The sequence below is a fragment of the Natrix helvetica genome, assembly GCF_964273705.1.
Source record: "Natrix helvetica genome assembly, chromosome: Z".
Lineage (NCBI taxonomy): Eukaryota > Metazoa > Chordata > Lepidosauria > Squamata > Natricidae > Natrix > Natrix helvetica.
Genome location: NC_138554.1, coordinates 58,633,080 through 58,661,058, shown reverse-complemented (window position 1 = coordinate 58,661,058; position 27,979 = coordinate 58,633,080). Strand labels below are relative to the sequence as shown.

General features: G+C 39.8%; 1 protein-coding gene across 2 annotated transcripts; it reads right to left on the bottom strand.

Moving 5' to 3' along the window:
• Positions 1-339: 339 nt before the first annotated feature.
• Positions 340-27,077, bottom strand: NBR1 (NBR1 autophagy cargo receptor). 2 transcript variants are annotated; one of them, XM_081971026.1, is made up of 22 exons: positions 26,887-27,077; positions 24,475-24,579; positions 22,849-22,911; positions 21,225-21,243; positions 20,592-20,614; positions 19,261-19,449; positions 17,964-18,020; positions 17,253-17,461; positions 10,433-10,594; positions 9,723-9,929; positions 8,925-9,078; positions 7,875-8,168; positions 6,807-6,929; positions 6,628-6,703; positions 5,856-5,972; positions 4,962-5,120; positions 4,753-4,866; positions 3,861-4,182; positions 3,493-3,578; positions 3,175-3,250; positions 2,621-2,726; positions 340-2,020 (listed from the first exon to the last, which is right to left on the bottom strand). In XM_081971026.1, exons 1-22 carry the CDS (start codon positions 26,962-26,964, stop codon positions 1,841-1,843), a joined length of 2,919 nt encoding a protein of 972 aa, XP_081827152.1. In that variant the 5' UTR covers positions 26,965-27,077; the 3' UTR covers positions 340-1,840. The 2 variants fall into 2 exon arrangements, with proteins under 2 accessions (XP_081827152.1, XP_081827153.1); XM_081971027.1 differs by lacking the exon at positions 26,887-27,077 and adding an exon at positions 26,682-26,865.
• Between the last annotated feature and the right edge of the window lie 902 nt (positions 27,078-27,979).

Sequence of the window (27,979 nt, the reverse complement as noted above, 5' to 3'; positions counted from 1 at the left end):
CACACCATTTTGAATGTGACAGTTTCTTTCTAAAATAACCACTCTGCAGCCCACACTCAGTATTTCACTATCTGCATAACAGTTATACACATGACAATAGGTAATTGGTGTCAACATCTCTAAAGAGAAAGGTCTTTCACATGCTCAGGGAATCTTTGGACCTACACAACTGGTATAAAGAATAATAAATGTACCTTACTGTATAAGTGTTGCTATGCCAGCATGAAGACGTATTTTATATGGAAATACATTTGCTTTTATTAGAAGTTTTTTTTGCAATCCATATGGTTTTACCAATAATTTTAAAGATGAAAGAACAAATTTTCACAAAAGCAAACCTAATGTGCATTTTTAATATTTATTTTTCAACTCAAAGACCATGGTGCTTAATCTAAGCAATAAACAATATCTTAATATCAGTATTGTTTAAATTATCAATCATGCAACTTCTTATAAAACATACAAAGCCAATAGAAGAAAATGTCACATTTTATGAAACATAAGAAGAAAGCTCTCTTCATCAGGGCCAACAAGAGGTTAGTTGATTGAAGTAATTCAAAGTAAAGTAATTGAAAAAATATGAAGATCTACCTAGTAATTTAAAGGTTTTCCCCATCAGCCCAAGAGAAGTTGCAAATCTAAACTCTTCCAATATTCAGTTTGCATACATATTAAATAAGCATTACATAGCACAAGCAGCTTGTCCTCAGCTCCTCAATCTGCCTCGTTAGGAAACCTTTCTCATTTCAAACTCTTGCAATCATTAACTATTTTCCTACCAAAATCACAGAAAAGCTATACATGTGTACATCCCATTACTGTTGCCATGCTTTATGAAAAGACATTCTTTTTATCCTATATGAAAAAAAATCAAAGAAACACCTGAGAGTCAAATCAAAAAGTATAAACTGTTTAGGATCAAATCCTTACAGTATTTATTTTTGGGTATGGGCAGAAATTCCCCCAGATTCTTGATTCCTCTATTTTGATTAATGGAGACATAGGAAGTTATTTTCCTTAAATATCATTCATTCATATTTTTTGTCTTTTTCTTTCTTTTACATATTAGGCAAAAATTTCTATCAGGTATTTAATTAATCTATCACTATGTAATTAAGCTGAAGATTTGTTAAAATATTGCTTTTTTAAGGACTTCAAACTGGTCTAACACCTAGGTAGAGAAATCAGGAATACTGCTTGTGAAAGCAGTATTTATTCCTATCAAACACTGCTGGCTGGTAAAAGTCTAGAAAAATAATTCTTTAAACACTCAGATTTGTCTTGATCATCTACCCTTCATACAGCTTGAGCAGTCACTATCAATATTTTGTCTCTATAAAGAATTATGCAGTACAAACAGCTACACCTTTAGTATTTTTATTCACATTACCAATTGTTCTGCTTCTAACAAGGAAATAACCAGAAAATTATGGAATTGTGGGGTTTTCATGGAATCTTCCTAATGAGAAGGACATAGTTTTCAGATAACGTCAGTATCTTGCAAAACACACAACATTAAATATGGGATAAAAGTATTGCTTAACCAGAAGAGAAGTAAATTAGAGAACAGCCTACGTTGGCTGCTAACTCCACTTTTACTTCTGGAGCATAATCACTTCTTTTCTCCTATTTATAATCTGGTATTCACCAGTTTGGGGAAAAACATTTTAAAATAAAAAAATACTCTAATGCCTGAGCTGTAGGATAATAGAGATGGTAGGAATTATAATGTACTGAAAAATAAAAGTGAAGCCATCTTGGCTCTGCTTAGGACAGAAGGGAGCTAGAAGCTGCTGGTGCCAGTTGCTATTACGTTTTTTAATGCATAAGTGAAAAAGGTTCAGTATGGGTTCCCATACCAATCACCCTGATTCAGCTTCAGCAATTCGGTGACAACAAGATTCATGTCACATTTATGTTTCTGCAACAGATGGAGATTAAGGTGTCTGTCACAGAAGCCCATTTCATATAGGTGAGTCAGAAATGAAGCCGTTTGATTTTCACTGGTTACAGAAACAGCCTGGAAGGATAAAAAGTACAGAAATATCAATATAAAGAGGAAACAAACACATAAATGCAAAGATGCATAAAGCAAACATTTATGTACACCTCAGATGCTACAATCATCTCAGTAAAATTTAAATTGGAATAATCCCTACTGTACTCAGCATTATTTTCCTTATTTGTAATAATTTACTATATCACCCAGTTCTCAAGCTTATCTTTGCATTCATAAAACTAGCAACCTGTTTTTTAGGTTGCTGTATCCTCATCTTTAAGGATTAATTGTGAAACTATAAAATGTACACACTCCTGTCCTTGCTTTTCCATATTTATTTTTAAAATGTATAAGGCCAAAGACTTAAACAATATGATTTGGCAGCATGCAGCACAAATAATTAAAAAGAAAAAACCCATCATACAACAGTAACCAAATATATAAAAAGTGACCAAGCACATAATAAAACAACCAAAACAATCATTTGATTCTCATTCAAATGGCATCTAATGCATCAGGGATTTTTGGGGGGTGGGGGTGGGGGTTGTTCCAAAGAGCAGAGGCAGCTATAGAAAAGGTATCTTTCCTGGGACTCATAAGGTGACAAGATGATCTATTTACCTGATCCATGGGGGCTTGCCCAACAAACAATGCCTTGTAAGCTGAGGCAGCCACTGATAAGGCCCCTTTCACCAGGCCACCAGCAAGGCTATTTCCCGGGCTATGTCTGCAAATCAAATTGGAGTTTAAAACATACAAATAAAGGGAAGAGGCATTTTCCATATCAGATTACTGATCCACCCAGCACAGTATAACCTACTCCAATTATGAATAGTTTCCAATCTTATGACCCATTATCTTCAGTGAACATGCCAAAAACTAAAATTAACATTTTCTGCATGCAAAGAGTAGTGGGTGATAGTGAGTTCTCTTAACAATCTCTTAAGATTGTTCTCTTAAAACCATTTGTCTACTCTAGTTTCTTTTGACTGAGTGGTGGCTTGCTACTTCAGTAGTGCAGGGTTTTTTTAAAGCCTCAATTGATTTGATCAACTGTAAGATTAAATCAACATTTCTGAAAAAGGAAGAAACAAAAGCCTAACTGACACATCAAAAATCTCACAAAAAATTGTTATTCACATCATGATGAAATCTGTTTGATATTTTTTTTTTACCTAGATGATTCAGGATACATTGATGGGTTATTTATATTTTCTGGAGATGAAACCTCAGACTCATATCTCTGTAATTCTACAAGAAAGTGGAAATAAAAGTACATGAGAGCAAGAACAGAAAAAAAGAGAAAATAATCCATCTTTGTGCTCCAGAAGGAACAGAGACTATTCCTACAAACTAAATTTGTAAAATTTACTGATTTACTTAATAAAAACAATATGTATATATGTATACTTCAAATATACACAAATCTCTGGAGAGCAGCAGTTAGAAACTCCTGCTTACCATCTATCATGTAGAACATTGCAATACAATACCTTCTCTCATTTGGACAGGAACCAATAGGGCTTCCTCTCTAGTGGGAAAAGTTGCTTCTTGGGAACTCTCAGAAAGAGCCCGAAATCTATTAGAGAAAAACAAACAAATATTCATAATAGTGTACCAAAAGCTCCAAAGAATGAAAATTGGGGGGTACACATTGTTACACATTCAGGTACTTCTGTTTTATTATATCTATTATAATATAGTAAAATTCCAAATGGCTTCTTCATTTGCAATTGTTTGTACATTTTGGCTTGGTATGTACACTCAGAAATCAACACTTCTCTTTGGGAGACTACTTATAATTATAGAAATTACTGAAATCTTAAGGTTCTAGATTATTCTTGGTTTATTTGGTATATACCTTATTAGCCGTGGTTCCCCACTCTGAGGGGTCAGTGGCACTTCATCAAGGATCTGAGATGTATTCAACGTATCACTGGTGCTCTTCAGTGATGTGTGGATTTCTTCGGGATTTGCTGGAGCCATGGTAACATTTTCTAAATTTGACTGAGAGAGTGCTGAACTGTACATTGACTCGCCCAGAGGACGACTAGTATCAAAACATTCTGGAAGAACAATGATAAAATCTTCAGAAAGAGAAGATGCCTGACTGCTGAATTCATCCTGAGAATCATTGTCAGCTTCTCTATTTGATTCTTCACCATCTTGCACTGAGAGGTTTTCTAGAAGACAGGGAATAGTGTTTCAGTATAAATGTCAGCATTGCAGTCCTTTCCACAATGCCTTCATCATTCTGTCTTGTAGGTATACCCAAGTCACAACCCTCATAAACTAAAAACATATTCCCCACCATCCAAATCATAGGAAGTTCTCAGGCACATGCATTTCAAATATGTATCTTGGAGAGGAACAAAAATGTGTGTGGGGTGTGTGCCATCAAGTCACCTTTTGACTTCTGTTCACTGCCTGAACTAATCCCTTGTTTTCTTAGCAAAGTTTTTCAGAAGTGGTTTGCTATTGTTCCTTTTAATGGCTGAAAGAAAGTGGCCCAAGGTCACCAGCTGGCTTCATACCTAAATTGAGTTTATGACTCATTCCAGCCTGATGCCTTAATTACTACATCAAACTCTCATAAATTATGAGTAATTTAGTGAAATCTTTAACAGTAAATCTCATTATTATGTTAACTCTGTTCATCTGATCCAATTTGGGAACTTCTTCATTAAGCAGAGATGTTACTTACATTCATTAACTCTTCAGAAAAGCAAAGGCTTACCAAATTCAAGTCTTACCAAATTCAGAAGTTGGTATTATATCCTGTAATTCCTCTGATACAGAAACAGGGTTAATGGAATCATTGTTCTCTGTGCTGCAATGGGCCATATCGGATAGTGTTTGCAGAGAATCTAAATCAACAATAACAAAAAAGAGGAAATAATGATGCTGGAGGTATTTTCTGAATATGGTAGATTTTTTAACAAAGGCATTTGAAAGCACTCACTGTGAAAAGACTTTTTTTGTGGGGGCTGATGGTCAGGTGCAGCATCTAAGGTGAGAGAGCGAATGACTGTTTCACATACAAACTGGGTTCCACTCATGTCTTCCTCTCCTTCTTCTTGGTTTCCTGAATTTTCAGCCTTCCCTTTGCTGACTTGAGCATCTGTAGGATGAGATTAAATATTCTTGGCAGTATTTACCAAAAATTTCAGAATAGAGAAAGCTATCATAGATACTGAGTTTGCATTTAATCTCTGGTCGTCATTTTTATCTAATTCATTTTACCTAATGAATGCAATTACTTCAAGCAGTGAGATACATCAAGAGGAGGCGTGATACCATTCAAGTTACAGGGTTGCAAGAACAGTGTTTTTACAAAACATCAAGAGCCCGATTTGGAGATTTCAGAACCTGAATATTAAACTTTGTACACAAAAAATAGAAATACTTAAATTTCTAAGTCTACAAAATTTAGATTTTATAATATTTGAACATAGGCCTAGTAAGAAAGACTTATGTTGAGCTAAGTATATTTCGGCTATCAAGGGATGAAGGGTATCTTGCAGCTGGAGTTATATTATAAGAAAAAAAGCTGAAGATATAAAATACAAAACTAGATAAATCTGTTGAAAGCAGTTTAGATTATCTTGGTCTATAATGCAGCTTTGACTAAGTGCATACTACCTTGCAATCATTTGTCAATATCACTAAAACTATCTGGTAAATTTTCCAAATTCTTAAGAGCAGCTTTTTAGCAAAATAGATCGTTAATGATAAAGCCAATTAAAATGGTTGGTCATTCAGTTTTTAGTTGAGACTTCTGGCTTTTACTTGATAAGGAAACCCAGTGAAAGAACAGGGAATTTTTAGAGCCATCGCAGTATTTGTCATTGCTTACCAGACAGTAATTTATATGTGATTCTCTCATTCTCTTCTTGTTTCTGACCTAAGACAGTTGTTTTTGGCAGAGAAGTGCACTCATGGATTTTGTATGGGCTTGGACCTTGTATGGAATCTGAAAAGGCAAGATAAGGATAATACCACAAGGAAAAACCATACCCCCCTTTTGTATTTCTGAAACTATTTTTATAGATTCTTTCCATTGCCCCATCTGTAGAAAAGAAAAGTGATGAATTGGTAATCAGGTAAGGACTAAACATACCTGGAACCAAATAGAAAGAAATAAAGATTTCCAATAGTTGAGAGAAATGTATCGCCACATATTAGCTGAGCATCATAGATCATACTGAAAAATTCACAAATTTATCCTGTTCAGCTCAACCGTCATTTACAGTCAGGCATAATGTGATAAATACATCCTAATATGTTGGTCTAGACTAGAGTATCAAAGGTAGCAGATGCTGATCCAACTATATTTACCTTGAGGAAACTAATAAGGAGGGGACTAAGCCGTACAAATTAAAATCTTATTATAGTTCCATACCATGAGAAACCTCAGAATCTTTCACAATAAGCAAATAGAACATTGCTTGCTTAACAGAGCAGGCAAAACCCAGTAATTGCAAGAAGCAGCAGCAAATTCAGAAGATTCCAGGAGCTGGCAGAGAATTCCCTAATGAAAAAGTATGGGCCTTGGCAGGTATCCAATAATGCCAATTAGACATACTATATTGGGAAAGCAGGATGAGAATGTATTTGCCACAACTTACCAACAGGAGTATTATGAGGGACCTGTTCCAATTCTTGCACTATGTTAATATCCAGCAATTCAAAGGAGAGCAAATCCTAATGGGAAGAAAAAAGAACAATTTAATGACAGAGAAAACTTATGGAATGAAATTTTTTATCTGAACCCATTTTGAATTTTGGTCTGTACCGGACATTTCACCTGGGCTGTGAGAAGATCAAGTGATGGGATGTAAAACTCTCTAGCACTGAGGATTTTTTTCATCTTTGATGATGCAACCCGGTTGGCCAAACTTACTTCCCCCTTAAATTCTGAAGCTCTTTCCTATGGAGAAAAGAATTAATAATGAAGGATGCTCCAGGATGATATTGAGGCAAACTATTTTATTCAGGCACTTCCTTGTATTGTTTATACTGCAGAATATCTTCCATACTACCTTGATCTCTACATTTTCATTTTGTATTCTATATTATATAAAAAAGACTGAATCTATTTAAAATATTTGGTATAGAGAATCTGGAATTCTATTTTGTTTAATTCTTTTTTAGCTAAACAAAAATGTAAAATAAACTTGCAAAGTTTAATTCTTCAATACATCTTTGTATTTTCTAAAAAAATAAGCAATATTGGTATACTTTTTCCCATTGTTCTGCTCATTCAGAAGTTAAATATTATCTTTCCTAAAAAGATAATATATCCCTTATATTATTGAGCTGAGAAATAGATGAAACAGCCACTTGCAATTAGTTTAGAATGAAGTTAATAGGATAAATAGACTAGGATTTTTTCAGGATCCTATTTTTGCTTGGGAAACTATTTCGTGCAGACTAATACATTGATGCTGGCAAAATTTGTAACAGTCCTGTAAATTTGGATGACAAGTCTCATAATTTTCAATCCATGTAGATTGATCAGCAGGCTTTATATGGTATCTGATCAAGATCTTTTTCTCAGTTATACCTGAAAACAGCAGGAGTTCAAATTGTTAAAACAAATTAACTAACAGTCCATAGGATAATTAGTTGATTGATTCTAGGAATTTAAATTATTTGAATCAGGAGAGAATATGCACATTAAAGAAGAGGGGCTAGTGAGTAGACACAATACAGTTGTAAGGCAAAAGAGAGGGGGGGGGAGGAGGGAGGGAGGGAGAGGGGGAGAGAGAGAAGGCAGAGATATATTAAAATTACAAAATGTGAGAGGTGGAGAAAAAATATTGAGAGGAGAAAACCAGTGTCTTAAATAGACCCAGGTACATGAGGGCCTTACCTCTTCTTTATAAAGAGACCTACTATTCTGGCAATAGCTAGGCATCAATCTGCCATGGTCAGAAAGATTGGAAATTGTGGAAGAAGAGGAGTCAACCACAATACTGCACCAGATCCGCGGTCCAAATTGTTCCCCTTTATGTGATAACCTCCAGTGGGATGTATAGGTTCCTTCTGTTGCTGGGGCTTCAAACTCCACTGAGACAAAACCCTCTTCCCCAGGAAGTAGGGAAGGCACAATCACATCTTTTTTTTCAGAAGACATCAGCGTTATGTTTCCCCACATGAATTTTAGCTGAAATGTGAAGAGAAGGGGAAGTTATTTTATTGTAACACAAAAGCATGCAAGTTTCTCATACTGGTCATAAATGAATGTTTTTAAGCCTTATGTCCAAAAAGTCTTTCATTAAGTAAATGTTGGTAAACGGAGACTCAAACTTCCATTCTGAGTTGAGCTTCTGTGGTTTTCAGGCACTTCGCAACACAAAGAAAAATTACTGTGAAGAAGACATCAGAATCCTATATTTAAGTATCTGGGACTATGACATAGAAGCTCACCTCTCAAGAATCTGGCTGCAGAGAGAAAGTTATTAGATAATTTTGGGGACAAGTGATAATGAAACAGACTAATAACACTTAAGAGACAAATCACAATTCACTGAATGTATACAGTTCTGAGATTTGAGCATCTCTGATTCATTAAAACGAATCCTTCAGTGCCCATTTACTTAGCAACCAGAGCAGCACAGAACCATAGCTTCTGCTTTTAACAGTATAGCCAAAACTCCAAAGCGGGTTGTTGGGAGTTTAAAATAAACCTTTGTATAAATAAGCAAGTTATATTCCTGAGAGCTATTATTTATTGGAATAGTAGAAAACAAAATATTAGCACGACTCAGCCCAAAACATGCAACAAAGTACTAATGCATCTTATAAAGTACCGTCCCAATATTGATACAGAAAGAACTAAAGGAGATGAGCAAAAGGAGCAGGCTCAGTGCCAAAGCTAGACTTTAGCGTGTATCTTTACAAATTAAATATTGAAAAACACCTTGGTATCTGAGCTCCATGCCATATTGCCTGTGTTCCTCATACGCCAATGCTTCATGAAGATAATCTTTGGTGGAAGGTGACTTCCATCTGGTAAATTCTCATCTACAAAGGCTGCACTCAGTGTGGAGACAACTGGACATCGCTGCAGAGAACTGTAAAACGGAGGAAACCAGAGGCAAATCAGTAAAATTTCAAATCTGCAGGCTCATTAGCCATTCTCAGTAGGTATTCTAGGAACAATAGTCCAACATAGCTACCTACCTAGGAAGCTGATCTAAAATGTATCCGGGATTATGAATTTACATACTACTGCAACCTTTAACTGGACAAAACAGACTATCGTGGGGCAACCATTTTTGAACCAGGTACAACTGGCTAACCAAAATCTGAGACCCGTTGTGATATCCAAAAGGATAAAGTTATCCTCTGCCCTTTGTGTTTTATTTTGGTTCACTATAGAGGCTGGGTAGACTGATCCCCACCATTGGCTGCTGGAATGTGATTAGTCATGGTAAAGCCAGCAGGAAACCATTTCCACTTCCAGAGTTTTTGGTCTTGGCCATTCTGTTTCTCTAATAAGGAAGTATCTCTGAAATGATGACCTAATGAATCACAATTTATCTTATAGTCTTTTAAAACTATATTTTTTAGAGATGTAGGAAGTTAAAGATACCGAAAATACTAGAAATGCACAAATCATGAACTGGCTAGAAAAGGAGCTAACAGTCCACTAAAAGCCAACACAGAATGTGCAGAATGAGCTTTCCAAACATAACCCAGGTCCAGGCTTGCTTACAGAAGTGTACTGGATTGTAGCCTCTCAGATTTTGCAGCTGCCAAACCAGGGTGGTCAAGAGCATGAACTGAGTTCCATAGATTAAACCTCTGATGCAATTTAAGTTGCTTCTTGAGTTTCCGTGCTTCAACTTTACGCTGCTTCTTTTCTCCTCGTAAACGCTGCTTCTCTGCTTTCAAGAAATTCTTATCCAGCTGCTTCTGGAATCTGAACAATTAGAAATAAGATATTAATTATGCTTCTCCTCTATTGAAAAAATATGTGGAGCTGGATGTCTCCTAAGTTAGCCGGACAATCCATGGTTAGAGGGCCACTAGCAATAAACAAGCATCCTTTTCATGACATCCAAATACTATTATTGGTTGCCAACTTTTCAGCAGTAAGTCATTTAAGGAATCTACAAGCTTTTTTTCTAGTCTTAATAAAACAAAGCAAAACAAATACAGCATCTCTGCTACCCCCAAAACAAAGCCCTATCCTATCAGAAATTCTGGTCTTTGTCCATTTCAGTAGGGCATCTACAACCATCTACAAGAGGCGAAAGAAAGGCATGGAGACAAACTCAATTTCCCATGTTGATATGAACTTAGCTATATTTTTGATTCCTCCATGAGCTTCTTTCACTGTATGTTAAATTCATTATCATGAGCACTCTAAATATAAACAATTCAAGGGGACTCACAATGGAAGCAAGGAAGTTGGTTGCTCACCTGACTTGCTCTGAAGTGACAAGAGATGATGATAGCTGTCCAAGACTCTGTGTGTCGGAAATATGCCAAGTGGGCCTCCGCAGTTTTAGAAAGACATGGTTAGGGTCATGGAAATATAACCCTGCTTCACACAATTCACAGATGTTATAGGTTGGGCAAACACTGGGGAAATAAGAAAGGTGATGTGGTGAATTACTGATCTGTTTCCTCTATTAGCTGTTTAAGTCATTTGCTAAAATACTTTCCCAGCTGTGCTGGTATATTGAGATATATTAGTGTATTTATAAGTACAATATATTTGGATGAAATCTTAGGGGGAAATATAAAAGCAGAATTATGAACCAGTGAAGCTTCTGTAAGGAAAACAAAACCTTAGATTTATTTTTCTCAAATGTTGATTGAAAAACTGAATAGGGAGGGGTTACTTTTATCTGCAGAACATTTGTGCGGACATATATTCCAGCTGGCACAATCAAGGAAAAGAACCTTTTCCGCGATGGCCTCAGCCCATTCAGCTACCACACTTCTGCCCTTCTGGAGGTTTATAGAAACCTGGTTTTGCCAGTTGGTTTGAGGCCTTGTGGGAACATGCACCACTGGAGAAGACTGATGAGGTAAAAGAATATAATCCCTGTGCTACCTGTCTCCTTGTTTCTAAATTTTTATATAGTGTTTTAAATTTTAATTAGTTTTGTATCTATATTTTTATTGTCTGTAAATCACCCAGAGTTGCTTTATCAATAAGAGGGGCAGCAAATAAATTATCCCTTAGAAAACTCCTGTAAGCAAACCTTCTTGCCAAAACAGGGAAGTAATAAGAAATAAGAATGGGAAGAAAGGTTAGAATGGCTAATATTCCTGAGAGGGTTTAAAACTTTTTTCTTTTCTTTTTAGAGAGCCTTTAGGGTAGAGTAAATTCTGGTAGTTCCTGATGAAATGCAGCTGCAGTAAACAAATTGAGTTTCATATTGTGTCCTAAGCTATTTTCTGTATTAACGAAATATAAACTGCTCAACGTATATGTGATTAGAGCAGCATTAGTTTCAGTAAATAAATTACAAATAAAAATGAAAACAGCTCCTTTTGCCAATATAGCATCATGCAATATTTATTGCCCAATTTTTCTTTTTTTGTTTTTGCTAAAGAAGGAAAATGGAACTCTACCTGTGTAGTGGAGTATATATTTTTTAAAAGCAGAAATTTTAAGAGGAAGAATGTGAAAATCAGTGATGATCCTCTCCCAATTATTCAAGTAATATCACTAACTTTACCTTTGATTCCATGAGATAGGGCGTTGGTACTTACCTGATACGCCTCTTCTCATAGTGGGGGGAGGAGTATCCAGGATGGGTTGACCTTATCTTCCAGCTGATTGGACTGAGTCAGATAAGCTCTTGGGACACGCCCCTGGCCCACCAGGCACCGCCCAGTTATCGAAGAACTCTATCCGACTCCAGTCCAGACTTTAGTATGGTTTCAAACCTTTTATTGAAGAATAACTTAACATACCAGTGCAACATTCAACAAACACGTTACATAACCATGTCAGGGGGGGTCTGGATACTCCTCCCCCCACTATGAGAAGAGGCGTATCAGGTAAGTACCAACACCGTTTCTCCATAGTGAGGGGGGAGGAGTATCCAGGATGGGATGTACCAAAGCTCGCGTGTCCCTAGGGAGCGTCACATATTGAGGGCACTGGCCAACTAAGCCTGGTGGGGGGTGTCCCCTGCCCTATGTACCATCTGTAAGACCCTGCACCCGAATGAAGCCTCCGCTGAGGCAAAGGTGTCTAACTTGTAGTTCCTTACGAAAGGTGAGGGGGAAGACCAAGTGGCTGCCCTACATATCTCTGTCCATGATGCCTGGGTAGCCCAGGCCGCAGTGGTGGCCGCACTTCTTGTGGAGTGTGCTGTGATGGGGCTCAGTGGCTGAATGTCCTGAGACTGGTAGGCCGTAGCTATGCAGGTTCTCAACCACCTGCCTATGGTGGTGGAGGTCACCTTCCTGCCCAGAGACCCCAGTTGGAATGAAACAAACAGGGCCTCAGACCTTCTATTCTGCCGGGTTCTTCTGAGGTAGATCCTCAGAGCCCTTCTTACGTCTAATGTGTGCCATTTCCTTTCTAGAGGATGAGAAGGGTCCGGGCAGAAATTGGGCAAAACCAGCTCCTGTGCCCTGTGAAAGCACGAACATACCTTAGGTATGAAGGAGGGGTCCAACCGCAACACCACTCTATCCTGATGAAAGATGCAGAGGTCCTCCCTGACGGACAGGGCCTGCAGTTCTGATATCTGTCTGGCGGATGTAATGGCCACCAGGAACGCCACCTTAAGGGTTAGAAACTTTAGTGACACTGTTCGCAATGGCTCAAACGGCTCCCCCGTTAGAGCTTCCAACACTTTGTGTAAGTCCCAGGAGGGGTACCTATGTACTGTAGGTGGTTTGAGGTTGGACGCTCCCTTCAGGAACTGCCTGACCAATGGGTGCTGAGTAAGTGTCTGGGTTCTGCCGCACATAAGCACTGAGGAGATGGCCGAGACTTGTCTCCTAATAGTGTTGGGGGCCAGCCCCCTGTCCAGGCCTGCCTGGAGAAACTCCAGCACTATAGGAACAGTGGCTCTCACCGGGTCCTGCCTGCGGGAGTTACACCATGTGGAAAAGGCCCGCCATGTTGCGCCATATATGCGCTCCATGGTGGGTCTTTGGGTGGCCTGGATAGTCTGTATTATCCTGGGGGAGAGGTTTTCCTCTCTTAGGATGCTCCGCTCAACCGCCACGCGGTCAACTGGAGCCATTGGGGTTCCGGGTGCTCCAGGGATCCCTGACTGAGGGATATTCTCTCCTGGGGGGGTTCTCCATGCTCTTCCCACCGAGAGCGATTGGAGGTCTGCAAACCATGGCCTCCTGGGCCAGTAAGGGGCAATCAGTACCACCTTTGCCCCCTCCCGAAGAATTTTCTGAATTACTCTGGGGATCAGGGGCAAGGGTGGGTATGCATATAGAAGCCCCCTGGGCCACGGGCAGTGGAGGGCGTCCGCCCCCTCTGCCCCGTGTATTCAGTACCTGGAGTAGAACCTCGGTAGTTGGGTGATGAGGTGTGTGGCGAATAGGTCGACCTCCAAGTGACCGAACCGATTCATCACCTCCCTGAAGATGGCTGAAGTCTCCACTCTGAGTGGTCTACTTCTGCTCTGCTGAGCCAGTCAGCTCTGTTGTTGTCCACCCCCGCTATATGCTCTGCCGTTAGGGATAGCACATTCCACTCGGCCCATCGCCCAGTCTCTTGGCCTCTCGCATAAGGGCCCCTGATTTGGTTCCCCCTTGTCTGCCCCTAGGTGGATTAGCTTAGTGGGGGGGTGAAGATGGCTCTTGGCCAGGTTTACAGAGAACCCATGGTCCCTCAGTACTGCCATGGTGGTATCTAGGTCCCTTAGAGCCCCCTCAAAGGAGGATGACTGTATCAGCAGGGCATCCAGGTAACATTGGATCCTGACCGGGACCTGAATCAGATGAGCTGCCAGGGCAGCCATTACCTTGGTGAACACCCAGGGGGCGGATGACAACCCAAAGGGCAAGGCTCGGTATTGGGAAATGTTGCCCTAGATAACAGAACCTAAGGTACCTTCGGTGCCCCCGCAGGATTGGAATGTGTAGGTAGGCCTCTGTGAGGTCTATGGAAGTGAGGAGGTCTCTCTGCCTAATCCCCTCCAGGATGGAGTTGAGCGAATGCATTTTGAACCTCCTGTAGCGGATGAAGCAGTTCAACCGCTTCAGGTCCAGAATAGCCCTCCAGCCCCCTGAAGCCTTGGGAATTACGAACAGGATTGAGTAATACCCCTGATTCTGCTGTTCTAGGGGCACTGGCTGGATGGCTCGGATATCCAGCAGGTGCTGTATGGCCTCTTGCATCAACAGCCTCCTGGCCGGGTTATTGGAAACCGGGCATATCCGGAAGAACCCTGGGGGGCTGGAAGGGAACTCCAGAGCCAGCCCATGTCTGATGGTGTGTTGTACCCACCTATCAGAGGAAGAGCGGTCCCAGCGCTCCGCGAGGTACGCTAAGCGCCCCCCAATGTAAGGTGAATCTGGTCTGGACTTAGTGTTTGCGGAAGGAGCGCCCCCCCGCCTCCTCCTCCGTCACCTCGAAAGGGCCGCTTCTGTTGTTTGCCTTTCTGTGGCCTATCTGGGTACCTTTGCCTGGCAGCGAAGCCCCCCTGGTACTGCCTGCCTCCGGTCCCCTGAAAGAGTCCTGACCACGGAAGGAAGTCCCAAAGTCCTGTCCCCGGTAGTATGACCGTCTGGGGTAAGGCGCCGCTCTGAACTGACCTTTCTTTGCAACCGTGGGAAGCACCTTCCGCTTATCCTTGTTTTCTACAAGGTACGGGTCCAGGGCTGTCCCGAAAAGGGTATCTCCTGTGAAGGGAGCCGATGCCAGGCGCCACTTGTGTCGTACCTCGGCCTGCCACTGTCTCAGCCACAGCAATCTGCAGGATGCGACAGTAGAAGCGATCGCTCTGGAGGTGAACTTGGCTGCAGACAAGGTGGCGTCCGCCGAAAACTGGATAGTTGCCACCAGTTTGTTGATGTCCTGGTGCGCTCTAATCTCAGTTACGGGGATCCGCTGCTGCAGCTCCTGCAGCCAAAGTAAGGAAGTCCGGTTGAAGGAGGCGGTGTTGGCCGCCTTCACTTCCCAGGCTGCTGCTTGATGCCTCTTTTGGAGGGTGAGATCCACCTTCCTGTCCTCCAACTTCAGAGCCTCTTCTGGTTCTCCTGGGAGGTTAGTTGGGGTGTGCAGTGCCCATACCGGCTCATCGATGGAGGGCTGAGACAGCACCCCACCCATGTCCTTATCCACATTGAAAAAGATCTTATCTGTGAATGTGGGCATAGGCCCCGCTGTTGGGGCCGCCCACTGGCGCTTGATTGACTCCAGGAAGGCCTTGGGGTTGGCACTGTGTCGGTCTCAATGGCCTTCTCATCAAAGACGGTCTCTGCCGAGAACCCCTGAAGCTGAGGTGAAGCTTCTGCCGTTCTGTTTCCAAGCTTGGCTGCGGCCTTGGCCTTGAACAGAAGCGATTTGTACAATGAAGGCTGGAACAACCCAGTGAAGGCCGGCTTAGGAGGGGGCATACTTCGTCCTCGGAGAGTTTATCCTCCCTAACTTCCCCCTCCTCTCAATCCAGGTCGCTGTCCTCCTGCAATGAGATTGAGGAGCTGGAGATGTCATTCTCCTGGTCCACCAGGTCTTCAGGTGCCCTGGAGGCTGGCACCACCTGGGGCTGCGCTTGTGGCTGCTGAAAAGCCGCTGTCATGCATTGCTGGAACGCCCGCATCATTAGGTCCTGGAAGTTGGGGACCCCTGATGGGAGTTGTTGGCTGGGCGCCATGCCCACCTGTGCAGGAGGGGAACCCAGCGGTGGAAGTCCTGTGGGCAGGGCTGGGCCCAGGGAGGCTGTATGTGGAGGAGAATGCCACCCCTGATGAGACACCAAAGACCTGATGTGTCAATTGGGATACTAGCTTGCAATGGGGGTTCCTCCCCTGTGGCTCCGCTTGAGGAGGGGGCTCCAGGGGCCTTCCCCTTCTGCCCCAGGCCTGGGGTGGATTTGTGCCCACTTGCCTTCTTGTAGAGCTGCTCCAGCCTCTTGTGCCTTCTTGTCTCATACTTGGAGGCTTTGGCAGGCTTGTGACCACCCTCTTCCAGCTCTGCCCTGGAGGAAAGGTGTCTTCTCTTCTCCTTAGCCTTTCCTCCCCCCCCCCCCCCGGGCAGCCCTTGCGGTGGTCACTAACCCTGGCTGTTCCTCTGCGCTTCTGGCGGGGCTGCTGTCCAGCGCTGCAGGTGCTAGACTCCTGCCGGTCTCTTCCTGGTTGCTGGGCGCCATCTTGGACCACGTTGTCCCTGCCGGCTTCAAGATGGCGCCCGTGCCAAGAGACGAAAGGCGCGGTTTTTAAAAAGTTCCCTGAAGCACCTTGTGCTCCAAGGAGCTGCCGCGCGCCTCCCCCGCCGCTCTCTTCTTTCCCCTCTGCCTCTCTCTGGTGCTAGGGGATTGGCTCTGCCCGTGGACTCCCTCCGATGAGGTGAGCCACATGGGCGATGGCGCGGGCACTCCACAGCGTTTGGGAAGCCGCAGTTTGCTGCTCAACCCGGTGGGGAGCAGCGGAGCGCTCCAGCGCCTAGCAGAGCTTCCAGCGGCGGGCTCACCTCCTGGGCGGGGATCCTGCGCTGTCCTCTTCTGACGATCGCGCTCCCCAGCGTTTGGACGCTCCGTGGATCCCACGCGGCAGGGCTTGCCTATGGAAGGCTTGCGCCCTGTGTTCCTGCTTGCCCGGCTGAAATTCTTTTCTGAGTGATACTTGTCTCACTCAGATGCCTGGGCAGCTTGCCACCACAAGGGGTCTTTTGGCAATCTTTTTCTCTTCCGCTCTGGGAGCTATTAGCACACTGGCGGTGATTCTTCTTTTCTTCTTCTCTTCAAATTTTTTCAATCTTCCTGGAGCTCCAGGATGGCAAACCGTCCAGTTGAGGACTGAGTCGATACCTGGGCGGTGCCTGGTGGGCCAGGGGCGTGCCCAAAGAGCTTATCTGACTCAGTCCAATCAGCTGGAGGATAAGGTCAACCCATCCTGGATACTCCTCCCCCCTCACTATGGAGAAATCCCATGTTTCCACTTTAGCTACATAATGATTAGGCCATTTTTGTTTAAATCGCTTATATACATCACAAACAACAGTCACTAGAAAACCTCAGAATACCGATTTCTAACCTCCTGGAAAACCATGGACATTTGCATTTTAATCCCCTGGCCTGTGTCCTACCTGCACTGGTAGCGAATCCCCACTATGGGCTTTTGACAATTATTACAGGAAAGCAACCAGTCATAGGAATTGCCTTGCACCAAGGAACTTGCAGGAGTTTGGTGTCTTGAAGTGTTCATGGACTTTGGAAGCTGGTTGGTAAGAAGCAGCTTGTCATTCAACTTCTGTTCCAGCATTTTAACAGTGTCTTGAACAACTTGCTCCCGGAACTGCAAAAGAAAAGGCAGAGAGAAAGAAAAGGATCCTGAGCAAATTTCTATTGGATTTTCGTTTCTTGCTCTGATCTCCATTCCAAGAATTGATGCATGCACTCCATTAGAATGGACAGGCAGTAAGTTGGTTTAAAGAAAAATAGTACTGCATACAACATACACTTTAATAATTTGGTGTGTAATGGGAAACCCTCCTTACACGCCTTCAGTTATACTAACCATGAGAGATGAATGCATTGATTTTTCCTACCTCCTGACCACACTACACTAAGCTGGCAAAACTGCCCTCTTAAATCAACTAAAAAATTGGGGTTTAGCCAATTTGGATCAAATATCAATTTGTGTGTGAAGCTCTATCCATGATGAATAATATCATTTTCTTTATCTTTAAAGAAAGAGATATTATTCTCCAATTCTGTTTGAATCACACACCTACCTCCAATGCCTTTTCTGAAGGCCTCTTGCATAACAAGACAAATAGAAAAGAAACCACATTCACCTTTTCCAAGTAGCTTGTAAACCACTCAGGAGGGACCTCACTGAGAAGGCGCTCACTCTAGAGAGATTAAAAAAAATCATAGCAGCAAAACTTAACATACAACTTCCTTGTACTATTCATATTGGACTTGGCAACACTAAGCGAATAAATAAAGGCACTCTTCAGACTTTGCCATATTGTTTGTTTGTTTGGTATTTTTATTTAAAAATAAGGCCAGGAACAGAAACAATGTCATTGTTCTGGCAGAACAGAATGTAACCTGGACTTTGGTATTCAAGGAGGTGCTTGGAAGTTTGCAGATATGTTCAGTCAGGCCAAAATCTTAAAAGCCCAAAGTAAAACCTCTCCTATTACTTCTAATAGCCAAGAACACTGGTCAAATTCATAAAAATCTGAGGATCTTTTAGCATTATTTAACACAGCATTATTTAAACAGTATTATATCTTTGAATACATATAGTGGATTACTAACTGGTTAATTAAATGTATCTGAATATTTTGATAATAAATTTTGCTTGTGGTTTTAGAAAATAGCTTATGATTTCTTCAGCTTTTTACTACTTTAATATTTATAGCAAAATATATGATATATTCAGGGGGAAGCAAGGAGAAGCAGTGAATTCCATTAATACTTTGCAAGAAACAAATCTCTTTCAAACAAGTCTGAAAGGTGGAGAATGATTACGTACTCCAAAAACCGGGAAAATATTTACTCTTCAGAAAAAAAAGCATAGAGTCCATTCAATACCTACATTCCCCTCTGAATATTTTGTAGGGGTTTTAAAGAAATGAAATAAATTGTAAAAAGTAACAAGAAGAAAGATTAGCAATAAAATGTGGGAGAAATTAAGGCATTAGAGACTAACTTTAGGACAGGGGAAAGTCAATTTTGAATAATAGAGAACCACAACATTTCATCAACATTAATACACTAAAGACCTTGAATATTACCTGTGTGTTTTTCTATTTTTGTATAATTAGAAAAAAATTGAGATAATTATCAATAATTATCTCCCCCCATGGATTTAAGCTCAATACATTATCCCTAAGCCTGTATATATCTCAGGAAGATATATACATAACAACTAATATATACATAATTCATCTTAGATCTTAAAATTTGAATCTAAAGATAAAAGGTTGGTTAAAACAGAATGGAGCGTTGCCACACAATGTAATGAAATTAAAATCGTAACCTTTGCAAGTTTAGATAGACTCAAAAAGAAAAAACGTGGTGTTAATGGATAGTTGACAGGATAGTTTCAGATGACAGAAAACACATCTTTTTTACTTCTACCTGTATTCTTTTATTCTTTCTTTTAGTATCTTTGTCTTTTATCAGTGTTTGAGCAATTGGAGCCTTCTTTTTAACTTCTGGAACAAACGGTTCCTCAGATCTCCCAAATACCAGTCCTGAAGACATGCCTGAAGGAACTCTTAATTCATAGACATTCATCTGGAGCCGACTGCCTTCTTTCATTGCAATCTGGGGGTAAAAAAACCCTTTCAATAAAGTCACTTGTACATGGACATAGTCATTCTAATGAACTATATGCCATTTAAAAAATAATCCTAATAATCCTTTCTAAAGTTACACATTTATTGAGAATTGAAATTTTAAAAAAATAACATTGTGACAGGTTGATGTACCTGGAAGAAGGAAAGCCGATGGTCTGCACTAAGGTCATAGTTTTCTCAGGACAAGACCATAAACACTTAAGCAAAATGGGAAAATGCTAGAAGGTACTTTTACAGTGGAATTTATATGTCTTAGATATAAAATATAAAAGATAGGAAAAGCTGAAAAAGGATTTTTTTAAATTAGCAAAATTGATTACTGATCAAGCCAGATGGATGTTGCATCAGTAATGGATCTTTTCAAACTCAACATATATGGAGATTTTCCTAATTTCTAAGGCCGAAAAAGATAAAATCATTTTCCTCTTATGTCATTATTTCTATATTCACTTTGCTTTTAATTTCCTAGAAATTTCCTTAATAGTCTCCTCATAACCAGCAACTGGGATACTAAGTGGTTTTGCCAAAATTCCTCCTGTTAATTCTCTATCTGTGACAAGATAGTTAGTACCCTTGATGACCAGACAGATATCCATCATCCAGGATTTAGACCAGAAGAGAGAATCTAAACTCTCTAAATCTAAAGTTAAGAATCAAACTGTTGAGAATGGAAATAGTAACAATAATCTTTCACACAGAGTAAGTTACAAGGAGACAACCATGACTTTTATTAAAAATCAGAAATGTTGCAAAACAAAAAAGACTAGGTGCTTAAATCTAATATAGAAACTAACAGAATAACCATAAGAATGTGGAGAAAGTAACATAAAAACTGAATCTGTTATATGTATTCTGACCCAACTCAAGAGGAAGGTAATAGAGGAGTAATTTGCTCTTGTCCGGAGAATAACTCTTTACGACAAAATAGATAAACAGTATTGACTAAAAAGAACTTCAGTATCTTGGAACTGGACTAGAACGGACTAGTTTAAAGGATTCTATTGGTTGAGATAAAATAGAATAATAAAATCTCAGACACATCATGAAATCTAAAAGACTTGATTCGTACTACTATAAAAATAAGCCTCCAAAGCTAGTCTAATCCATTACCTTAACAGCCTCTTGATATTCCTCTAAAGAGAGAAACAAACCGTGGTTAATATTAACACTATCATGTCCAAAATTGCATTTGTAAATAAATTATTATATTTTAATTACATTTGGGCCCAATATAATTTTACTGCTTTGGTAATTCCTTCTTATTTCTTGATACAGATTTCATCCCCCATCTCCAAGTCCAATTTGAAGTTTAATACACCCTGCAGGACTTGCTAGTTTTATTATGGTGTACAAATCCATGTCATTAATTTCATCTCTTCAAATGTAATGGAATTCTATTTAAATTTAAGTTAGCATTGAACTTAATAAACTTTACATAATAGGAAGTGAATGAATAAAGAGCTGAAGACCTCATTAGGTTCAGCCTCCTCCTTAAAAGACTACTAAAGAAGCTGCAGATACAAAGCCTCATTCTAATGCAGAAATAGGCATATGCTTGTTAACTAGATAATTGCTGCATACAGTTTTTACAGAGGGAAAACAAGGCATGTTTTGTAGTTTACAAAAGTATACTTCTTAGTACTATTAAGCACTTCTATGTGTCCCTTATTTCGATCGCTGCCTTTATTCACACTACCAAAGCAGAACTCAACCGATTTTATGAGTCAACCAAAGACAACTTACCTGCAGTGTTGATGGATACCTGTAGGGAAAAAAACCAAATTATGAAAGGTTTTAATTGCTATAATATTCATAGCAGGATTTTTCATGTGAGTCATTGCAGAACAGTAGATTAGCTTCTGACATTATAGTTATTACAGACATGTATTTCTTTATTAAACAGATCTTCTCCCCATCCTGCTTTCCTACTAAGAAACTACATAGTTCGAAGTAAAATCAACAAGGCTATGCAATTTAAAACTATAGAAAGTTATTTCAACAAATATTGCTGGTTACACCATATTCAAATGTAGTCACTTTCTCTGCCTCAGCCCAAATATGCTGCCATCTCACTGTTATGGGTTATCATTTTGAAGCAGACTAGTATAGGTACATCACAGAGCCTACCAGCCTATTCCAACTTGATATTCTCTGGATGCCACAGCCAGAGTTCCATGTTGGGTGGGAATTTTGGAAATTGTAATATAACTCATATCAGGAGGAAGCCTCCTGTACAACTAAAGAATAAACCACTCCTCCTCAGACAAAAATATTTTCTGTCATACCTATTTCTCAAGAGTGGACAAATTTGGAGCAAAATGTATGTACATTTTTCTTCTTTTAGACATAAGTTATTGTTTTTTTAATAATTTCAAGAGAAAATATTTTTAAAGAATTGTTATTGGGGAAAGGGGGGGCAGGATTCAAGAAGTGTCCTTATTTCTGCTATAAAGGCGTAACTCGTTAACCCTTGACTTACAATTGTTCATTCAGTGAGCCTTCAAAATTATGGTGGCACTGAAAAAAGGGACTTACAGCTCCTGCCCAACGTTCTAACCATTGCAGCACTGCCAGTCACATTATAAAAACCCGGACTGCAGGGATCACATACTTATGACTACAGATTCTCTGTCACTCCTTACCGGAAAGGTAAGTAGATCCAGGCATGATGGGACAGGAAAAAGGTTCACACATCTCAGAAATGGCAAGAGCAAAGAGGTGGCTTATGTGTTGGTGTGCCTAGCTGGCTGAGGTCTTCTGGCCATGGCAGGCTTCTGTCCATTGGTAGGCCTAACAAGCTGAGGCTTCCAAATATGGCTGTAGAATGGGGCAGCCCAGGCCTCTCAAGAGTGGCAGGGGAAAGGGAGGAAGTACCTGGGCTTAGCCAGCTACAGCTTTTTGACCCACATATTTCCATATGATGGTAGGTGCCAGGATTCCCAAGGCCTTCATCACCCCTTGAAGCACTCCTGCATGGTCACTTAATACTTAATAGAGCTAGGATTATGATAATTGAGGCAGTTACTTGGATGTCTTGCTTAATTACTATAATTTATAAAAAAAATCTGGGATTAATTATGATCATAAGTCAAAGACTATCTGATTATTATTTTAAAAAAATATCTTTTGAATCCTGAAGTGGTAAGCAAGCCTCAGGAGAGATGTCAGAAAAATTAGATAATCTGTGAAACTAGCTATTACACAATACAGACCAAATATTGACTGGAAACTATTTTGCAAGGAGAAAAAAAGCTTCTTTATAAAAAAATATATGAAGTTCTTTTTAGTGTTCTATTCTTTCAAAAGTACAATATTACAGTTTTCATTTTTAAAATGAAGCCTTCATAGGAAGATAAAAGTGCAGTACCTCATCATGGTCCTCATCTAGGTATTTGATCTGGATATTATTCAGTTCAAATGAGACTTTCACCTACAACAGAAATTAACCTTAGTGAAATGGCTCATCTCCATGATGATGGAAAAACAGGCAACAATGATTTATCCTTTTTATTGATATTTCAAAAGTGTAAATGAAGCCAAGAGCAATTCTACTCCTCTTAGAGTAGAATTGGTCAAATCCAATCTATATATTTTTTGTACTTAAAAGAATCAAATCTTTGCATCCCAGAGAATAAATCTATAAGCTGTTTAAAATATTTTGCATATACCTATCTTGTCCATTAATCAAAAGGTGACTTTGGCAATCTTAGTTTCACCTTCCTTACACAATAGACTTGAGTTTTCAATCACATCGCAGACCTACTAAAATAAATCAAGTAAATGATTTCTTCTCACAGACTCATAGCATTCAATAAATTCTGGGGAACTTGAGAATAAAACTAAAATTCTTAATATCTAGTACAGGAGATTCTTCCAGTAAAAAAATAGTATTTTTGTGAAAAAAATGATTGTACACGTAAACTAGCAAGTTAAAGATTTCCAAAGGGCAAAGCAACCTTATGTCAATATTGAATTAAACCACTTGCAGCAAAAATATGCAAGTTTATGCCTATTTTTAAATACTGTTTACAGCTGCTCTAAATTTACATTTAATCTTGATTGGAATATTCAATTTTTTTATAGTAAGTGCTGGTCCAAAAACATCTCAGATCTGCTTTCTGCAAGCATATAAAAAGCAACTTGTAGGTACAAGAAATTATCTTGTTTGATCCTGAACAGACTGTAATTCAACCCCATCCATTTCTGCTATGAAGCACGGATTGGTCAGTGAACAAATAACTTGAGCAAGAACTGTTCACTTACACAGAACATAAAAAAATGAAGAGAACACTATTGGGAGTGCAGATATATTTTTAATTATCATCTGGTAGCCTATGCCAATTATTAGATCATTGTCTAGTTTTGATTAGTAGAATGTTGTTGTTCCTAGTCACTAATCTTGCACTTATACAGGTCTGCATAAATTGAGGGAGAAGGTTGAAGCTGTAAAAAATGTTAAAGTTATACTAGTTTGACTACTGCATAGCTGGGATACTATAGACATGTCAGCTATGCAACAGCGAAATTGCCTTCAATCTTTTCCATTTTATGGAATTAAGGAAGAGTGGGGACTTTAATGCAATTGTATTAATAAAATCTGTCCAATTTGCTAATCAAAGGATGGGAAGAAAGCTGAAATCATTGGAGGAATGACTAATACACAACATTTTACAGAAATAATCCTCTCAAATTGTATTAATTGTTGGTTTACCACTTCAATTACAATAGGAATTCTAAATACATTTTAGAATTAAACAACAAAGATAGAAATCAATAACAAATAATTAAAGCTTATTAACAGTCACACTGGGAAAATGGATGGCCATCTGAAACATATGTCCAAAAATAGGTTCAGAGACTATCCTGTTCTACGGCCTGCTGAAAAAGCCAGATGTTTGTGAAAACTTAAAACAGTAAGTGATGTGAAGACAGTAAAGGGTAATTTAAAACTGTTATTGATCAGTGAATTTCAATTAGCAAAGACCCAACTCACCATGGCTTCCACATCAGCCCATGTGGTTTTAGATGATACAAGGAAGTTCAAGGTGTTACCTTGGAAGGTCACACTGAAATTTACCTGGGGATCCATTCTACGAATCTGTGGAAATAAAATGAAAACATCAATTAAAAACAATGTAGTTGTTCCAAACTTAACTTCTTTTTGTGAGAAACCGAGTAGTCACAATATTTTTATACAATTCAGAGAACCAAAAACCTGGGGTTAGGACCGCCTGGGTTTTTCTCTTCCTCTTCCCATTCTTCTGAATATTCTCATAAACTGTGCTTGTTTGCATATGAGAAAGATAAGAAAACAATGATGAAATTAAGCGGCTTCATGTCTTCTGACTGCTAATTGATGTTCATGGATACACTATGTGTTTTGGTTAAGTCAGTTGCACAGTTCTGTACTTTGTTAGGTCAGGTTCACCTAACCAGATACACCAAGATTAAAATACCCAGAATCATGTATATAAAGTCAAGGTTAATATGGATTAATCATTATGTTAGTCATGCTATATTGAGAATATGGAATGGATAAAAATCCAAATTGGATTTTTGAAACACCCTTATGATTCTCTCCCCAAGATTTTTTTATAAACAAGAAATACTAGGCAAACATAAAGGCTAACTTATTGTGAGATACTAAAATTTTGTAAAGGGAAATGTAAAATATAATTTAAAAAATTATCTGAGAGGTGGATATAATTTTCAATTAGATTCAATTAAATATCTCTAGATAATAGAAATATTAGTTACAATTATATTTAAAACAGACAAAATAATTTATAGTTTTGAACATTCTAAGACTGAAACAGAAATGTGTACAAATATGAATATATAATTGCAAAAACATATACCTCTATTGAAATTTGAAATGGAAGAGCAAAGTTATGGAACTTTTTTTTTAGAGCTACAAGATTATTGTATGCACAAATCAAAAAGATTTGGCATTATCCACAATGGAGGAATAGCTGAAGATAATGGATAATACAAACAAGACTGGGAACATTCAAATTTTGCATATTTCTAAGTGTGTTGTAAATACAATCATATTTGCGGTTTGTAATGCTTCCCAGCCCATGACCAGAATGTACATGTTACATTGTTCTTAGTACAACACATGTTTCTATATTTGTTTCTTCATTAATCTACCTATAATTGTTTACAATGCATTTGTATGTAAGGCATGCATATTCCTTTTTGGTAGCTCCTCAGAATGGCATTGCTCTGAGAAAAATACCTATGAAGTGAAAATGTGGTTTCTCACCATTTTGAGGTAGAAAAGCAAGTATTCTTTAGGCATACTTTTATAACTGTTAGGACTATCAACAGAAAAGCAGGTCTACAAAAGGTATCCAGAGTTATCAAAAATAATTGGTCATTGGTCTAGATTATTGAAATTACTTCTCCCCACATAGCCACAGCAGGACAGCTCTGCTTTAAAATTCTATCCAGCTTTATTGTAGGGCATGACCCATAAACACCAGGATGTTATATTACTTATAGAACAGTTTTGAAAGAAAAAAATATTCTGGAATATCTGAAAGTTCCTTACCCTTACAGGAACTTAAAAGTGGTATATCTGAAATAAGAGTATTTTGGCTACATAACAACTTCACAAACATTCCAGACAAGCACCATGGGATAACTACCATCTTGAAAATCCTTGGAACAGGAAATTGCCTATCATGGGATCTACCGGAAAGTCACCATCTTAACTGGCCTACTTGCTACAGTGCAATATATCTAGTTAGTAGGTTATCCCCGGGATTAACCGTAGTATTAATAAAACTACGAAAACACAAGGGGTTGCTACGTTAACGCTGCATTTATGTGCTTACGTACATGGAGATAAAAGCACCAAAATCGACGAATATATGCAGTAAGCATACATAGATAGCATTTATCTCAATATCACACATTTAATCGAAGGAGAGATTTAATCGAAGGAGAGATTCTATTGGCTTCGCATTAAAATCGAAATTGCCAACTTGGAAAGTCTTAGGAAAGAGTTTATTATAACGCGGGGGATGGGGGCAGCGAAAAAGTTGCCTGCTGTTGAAGCAACTATCGAAAATGGGTCATTCGCTCCTCACGGGGACGGGAGAAGAGCCGACTTAAGTAACGCAACGTTTCCCGAGCACAAAAGCTATTCGGTAGCCGCTTCTCTCTCCAGGACGAAGCTTACTCCTCGCTTACCAAACGCTCAGCAAACCCCCATCAGTCGGCGTCCGCCACCTGGCGCCCTCCAGCTGCACTAAACCGCCGCAGCCCATGGACGTGGGGCGGGTGAAGCCGAAGGGGCTATTCTACTACCCCGCAGACTGGAGGACGCCTCTCGGAGGGAGGCAGCTCCTTTAAGGAAGAGGGCAGGAAGGCAGCAGGCGTGCAGGACGGAACTTACTGGACTGCCCAGCAGGTCCTGGACGTCAGACGAGTGGACTTCGTGAAAGACCAGGGTTCCACGCTCAGCGTTCGCCATCCCCTCCCCACGCTGTGACGCAAGGAGATCGCAGGTCCGTCGGCCAGCTCTTGCAACCAGCAGCTGCTTAATGTGACTGGGCGGAGGGCCTCTGTCTTTTATACTATTGGCTATCCGCGAGGAGAGAGGCGGATCCGCTAAAGAACAACAATAACAACAAGGAGATGGACGCATCTCATTGCCGGGGGAAGGGATTTCCGGGTTCAGAGCGTGGCAGAAGCCATCTTTACGTGCCTTCTGTGTTGCAAACAGCCAATGAAAAATCGAACATTTGACTGCAGTAAAAAGATCGCGGCAAATACAAAAAGCGTCGGAATTCACATTGGATTCTTTGGATTCTTCTTCTTCTTCTTTCTTCTTTCTTCTTCTTCTTCTTCTTCTTCTTCTTCTTCTTCTTCTTCTTCTTCTTCTTCTTCTTCTTCTTCTTCTTCTTCTTCTTCTTCTTCTTCTTCTTCTTCTTCTTCTTCTTCTTCTTCTTCTTCCTTCTCCTCCTCTTCCTCCTTCTGCCATATCCATCATGAGACATGGGCGATCATGTTGGCAATCCTATTTTTGTCACCATCCACATGAAAAAATGCTGCTGAGTTTTGCCCAAACCAGTCCCTTAGATTTTGAAGCCATGATGTCCTCCTTCTGCCTGGACCTCCTTTGCCTCCCATCTTTCCCTGGAGTATTAAGTGAAGGATGCCCTATTTTTCTGGGCGTTGCATCACATGTCCAAAATATTCACACTTTCGCTTTTTAATGGCTATGAAGATTTCCATGTGCTTTCACAGAAGGCTTATCACCTCATTTGTGAGTTTGTTAACCCAGTTTATAGGTAACAGCGTCTGTAAATCCGTGTTTTCCTTATTGGGAAGAAATTATCATGTCTTTCAGAGATTATGAACCATTTATGTATCGAACATGTATGCCGCCTTGCCACATCGAAGGAGACTCAAGGCGATTTACAGACAAATCAGTTTAGATTTTTTTTAAAAAACCTACAGCTATAACGAGAGCCAGTTTGGTGATT